Here is a 5346-nt window from a genome sequence, read left to right as displayed (position 1 = left end):
ATCTCCACAGAACTCACCTGTGTGCATTCCAGACCATCTAGTCCGAACTTATGTCACACCACCCTCCATCTTTGCCTCCTTCTCCTCCTCCCCGCTATTATCCATATCAGCTGTGCCCTCTGGGTGCACACACCACATTAAAACCTGACTAGCGATCCTGGCAAGGCTGCTGATCAACTGAACGCTGTCTCCATTTCATTCCTTCTTCGCCGACTCCGTCCACACCTTTGGGGACCCTTGGACCTGCTGGGGCTGGGCCTCAGCATTGGGGGAGCCGATCAGGGCCCCCATCGGGCTGGTTGGCCACTGCAGTGTGCATCATAGTGCCAGCTCTTCTATTGTTCTGGTCGTTCTGCTGTCCTGGTCACTTCGCTTTCAAATATATAGATAGTACATATATGGTTGCTGTTTGCTGGAAATTTACAACACCTGAGTTTTAAATTTTCAATTATGCTGCTTACTGGTAAAGTAAGGGAAGGCATGTTAGTAGAGCTATTTATAATTTGAGGTCGGGTCCGTCTAAGGCAGTGGTTCTCAACCTTGGCTGCACATTAGAATTACCTGGGAGTCTTTTTAAAATCCTAATTTCTGGGCCTCATCCTCTGGAAATTCTGTTTCTTTGTTATGGGGTGGGGCCACAACATTAGTAACAAAGAAACAGAATTTCCGGAAGATGAGGCCCAGAAACCAGGATTTTAAAAAGATTCCTAGGTGATTCTAATGTGTGCAGACAAGGTTGAGAACCACTGCTCTAAGGCCAATGAGCAAAGGAAGAAAATAAACCTGTTGAGTGTTATGTTGAGGGGAAGAGCAATGGAAATTGTTTAGTGAACTGTCTTGATTATCTAGTGCATGAAGGCACTCTGCTAGTTAAAGATACGGGGAATCCAAAAAGTATAAGAATTCTATTTTCTAGCTCCTTTCCAATTCATTGTAGTGGCTCTGACATTTAAAAATTAAGAATAAAGAACCAAATTGTGCTCGAGAATTAGAGCAAGTAATTATTTTAAAATATTTTCAGAAGGAGGGAAAAATAAAGAGGAAAAAAAATCAACACAGAACTCAGTACAATGACAGAAAGGAGGAAGCAGGTGCCCAGAAGCAGAGAAGCAGACTTTCACATAGGGCTTTCCATCCTTGGGCTGCCTCTAAAGATGACCAAGCAAGTTTTGTGTGTTTTCAGCTGTAGAAGCAAATGCTGCAAAACAGCGGTCGCCAGCCATTTGGACTTCACGGACCACCGGTTGGCGACTGCTGCTGCAGAGTTCATTTCTAAGTACATGCTCCACATAGGATACAGGAAATTGAACTTCCATAATTCCTGAATTAAACCAGGTATATTGGTTGATTTCTAGTTATTTAAAGTTGGGGAGAGAGGGACCTGTTCTTTACACTAGAAAATGAGTTCCACAAGAGCTGGGGTGTTTGTCTGTTTTGTTAACTATGTTATTCCAATTTCTTAGAACAGTGCCTGGCATGTTGTAGCCTCTGAGTGAGAACTTTTGAATTAGATTTCAGAAATATGGGGTTCTGTAAAAAGTACTTTAAGTCTAGTCATCAGCTGCAACTCTGGCACCCAGGCCTTTGATATGTTCACATTTTTTTTCTCGTAAAGAGATCAGGTATGGGAAGCATCAAAGCTGATTCTTAGATTTTGAGCCTGAATGTTTGGGAAGATGGAAACATAGGAAGAATAGCAAATTCAAGAGATTATGATAAATTTGGTTTTGGAAATACTGAATTTGAAGTGGCAAGCTTTTTTAGGCTCAGGGAATCCTTTATATAGAGGTGATAGTTGAAACCATCATTATAGGTGAAACTGACAGTAATTATGATGGCCACCAATTATTGAGCTCTACTCCATGCCAGTCACTGTACTTTATATACTGATTTAATTTCATCCTCAGTTAGCCTTGCTAAATAGATACTACTGTTTCTAATTTCATAGTTGAGGACACTGAGGTTTAGCAAGATAGGATATCTTCCCCAGGGTAACGTAGCTGGTAAGTGGTAGAGCTAGGTTTTGAATCTATTCTAGACCCATCTTATTCCAAAGTCTCTAGCTAGTGCCAAGTGATAAAAATGTACAGGAAAATGAGGATTGAGCAAAGACCACTGAATATATTTTCTAGGAATCGTTGTACAAGAAAACTCTTAAGAGTTCTGGTGTAGGGGCGGAATCCATATTGCAAGGACTTAAGGAATGAGTGAACGGGAAACTTTTCTAAAAATGGAAATGGAAATTTAAGATTTGTTTTCAAGAAATTTGGGGGAAGGCAAAAAGTAGTACAGTATGGTGAATTTGTAGGACCAAGTAAATTTGGGAGTTTTGTTACAGTTTTTATCTTGTTTTAGGATTTGCATTTATTTCAACAAATATTTATTGAGTGCCTACTCTATGCCAGGTAGATTAAAGAGATATAATAGGAAATAACACTGGTTTCTTGCTGTTACAGAGTTTAATTTTTATGGAGGTGAATGTGGTTGTCAAGAAACAAAATCAATCAGAAAAACATCAACATGTATAAATGTTATACAGAGAGTTAAAAATAGAATATAATATGTAAGAGAGTGTCTGCATGGAAGTTTTAGATTGTATGATAGAAAGGCCTATTTTAGAGCCATTATCTGAGGATCTAAAAGATAAGATAGCCAATAACCAGGAAGGGAATTTAGGCTGTGAGAACAGATAATGCCCAGGCCTTAAAGTAAGAATAAGCTTGACAATATTAGATGGAGGTTATTGAGCAAAGGGGAAAGTGGTATGCTATCAGAGATAGGCATGGTTCATATCTTTTATTATAGGGCTATGTAAATTGGTGTAAAGAATATGGATCTTTATTCTAAATGAAGTGGGATGTCAGGTGCTTGAAGAATATTAAGCAGGTAATTATAATGACCTAATTTACATCTTAAAAGGTACATTCTGGCTTTTGTGTGGAAAATACATTAATGGGGGAGGGGATACAAGTAAAAGCGGAAGACTGGTTAATAGGTTTCTGCCCTTATTCACGTAAGAGATGTTGGTGGCTTGGACTGAAGTCTTAATAATAAAGAGGGGAGAACTGAATATATTTTGAATGTATTTCTGGGGAGGATACAATAAGACTTGCTGATGAATTAGATACGCCTTTCAGTTAAAGAGAGGACTCATAATGTTTCCTGGATTTGGGGTTTCAACAACTGGGTGAATGAATGGGCAATATGAGAGGGAGACCTGAGCATGATTACATTGAAATGAAGGAGTTATTGAAAGAAGCAATATTGAAGTTTGCAAGGGACATAATTCGTGATGAAGCAAGGTACCAAAGAGTGAGCATACAAGAAGGAAGAGATTGAGAGATAAATGTAGGATTCAGAAGGAAGGAGACAGAAGACAGAAATTTCAAGATAAAGAGGAAGTTGAAAAGCAAATACTGGAAAACCTTGATCTTTAATAAAATGCTAGGCCTATTACTGTGTTCAGTTATGAACAACTACATATTGTTTTATGTTCCTCATATTAACTTTCTAATTTAAGTATTTTAAGCATAATTATATTTATCATTGTATAACCTATTACTTTGCGCATATATAATTTTGTTTTGTTTGTTTTTGCAGGTTGTAAGTTCTACAAATGGAGAGTTAAACACAGATGACCCTACTGCAGGACGGTCAAATGCACCCATCACAGCCCCTACGGAAGTAGAAGTGATGGATGAAACCAAGTATGTGTTTGTTTACTTGTTTAAATAACTTTTTGTTCTAAAACTATGCATGTCTGACATTGATAGTCATGTACAATTATTTCAGGAATATTTTTTCAAGCAATAGGTGCCTATAAAATAAGTGATATGTTTATTTTAATCACTTTAGAATAGTACTATTTCAGTAAGTATTTTAATAATACAAAATAGTTATTTAAGAACTATGCTCAAATTTTTATTTAAAATCAATAGCATATTTTTACGAGTGTTGATGCATGAAAATCATTGCTATATTATAGATTCTCATTTTTATTTAAGCATAAGAATAAAAATTTTAAAATTTTTTAGTATGCTGCATGCATTGATAATAGTTTTAATTTAGTTTTTTTGTGAGTTTAAATTATAATGCTGCTTGGGGGAAAAATTAAGCATGAAAAACAATGTGATAATTTCAATGTGGGCTGTTTCTGATGATATCTCTCTCTCTTTCTTTTTTCCTTGTATTTTTTTTTTATGTGTGTGTATAGCTGCCAGAAAGTGTTGAACATGTGGTGAGTTCCCAAGTGTAGGCAGGCAGAAATAGCTCCGTTGTCTGTAATTTCAAAGATTTTTAGCACCATGTTTGTTTTTTAAAAACATACCTTTCAACATAGACATTATAATTTGTAAAAGTTGTTCAAAAGTATTTCATATCATTTACATTAGCTCTGAAAAGCAAGAAACCATTGTTTGAGGAGCTCTTTTGCCTGCTGCAACTTTTGCTTCAAGTAACATAGATTTGGGTGCACTTTTTAATTGAGTAGATACACCAACCCTGCTTGTGCTTGTGTATTTGTTTTACAACACAGAGGCTTCATTTGCTATTTTAGATAGAAACACAGGCTTTTGAGATACGCTTTCTTTTTTCCTGTTTGTGATTATTAAATACACATAGTAAACCCCTTACCCCAATCACAATGCTATTACTAAAACAGTATTTCACTTACTAACTAATAATAGTGCTATTGGTAACATATGGTATGCATTGATAAATTTCATGGTAAACTATAGTTGATAGAGTGTTAGTAGTGTTACGAAAAATCCTCACATAAATATTTTCTGCTAATTTCAGATATTATCAAAGGTAATGTTTCTACCAGTCGAGGTCATGTTGAATTTAACTGTTGCTGACCTTTGCCTTTAGTTGTTATGCTGTGTCTAAAATGCCCCTCTCAGTTTCAGAACAATTTTTGAGTCAGCCTTGGAGTGAATAAAGAAAGTTGCTTCTTAGATTAATAAATTTTGGAAAGTTCTATTCATATCCAAAGCAAACCTTACATAATTTTCAAAATAATTCTCCTTTGCCGGCCACAAGATGAGGAAATTTATGTGGATATTTCTTTTCTTTTTTTTTTTTAAAGAATGTTTATTAATTTTTAGAGAGAGGAAGGGAGAGAAATGTAGTGAGAGCACAACATTGATTGGCTGCCTCCAGCTCCCCCCCCCCCCCCACCCCCCCCACCACACACCCTGCACACGCCATTCCCTTTCTATGTCCCTGATTCTATCACAATCACCAGTTCATTCTGTTCATCAGATTATTTATTCCCTTGATTTTTAGATTCACTTGTTGATAGATGTGTATTTGTTGTTCATAATTTGTATCTTTTTCTTCTTCTTC

At 36.4% G+C, this 5346-nt stretch overlaps 1 protein-coding gene across 5 annotated transcripts in view; it reads left to right on the top strand.

The window, feature by feature from the left end:
- The window catches only part of CSNK1G3 (casein kinase 1 gamma 3), a 72369-nt gene that overhangs the window by 58234 nt on the left and 8789 nt on the right, over positions 1-5346 (top strand). For 4 of the 5 annotated variants that reach the window (XM_006764383.2, XM_006764386.2, XM_015564379.1 and 1 more), the window contains 2 exons: positions 3601-3707; positions 4214-4237. In XM_006764383.2, coding sequence (XP_006764446.1) covers positions 3601-3707; positions 4214-4237 — 131 coding nt within the window. The remainder of the gene's footprint in view (positions 1-3600; positions 3708-4213; positions 4238-5346) is intronic. The other variant, XM_015564377.1, reaches the window with a different exon arrangement.

The sequence above is a fragment of the Myotis davidii genome, unplaced genomic scaffold, assembly GCF_000327345.1.
Source record: "Myotis davidii unplaced genomic scaffold, ASM32734v1 scaffold159, whole genome shotgun sequence".
Taxonomy (NCBI): Eukaryota; Metazoa; Chordata; class Mammalia; order Chiroptera; family Vespertilionidae; genus Myotis; species Myotis davidii.
This window is presented reverse-complemented; position numbering and strand designations above follow the sequence as displayed.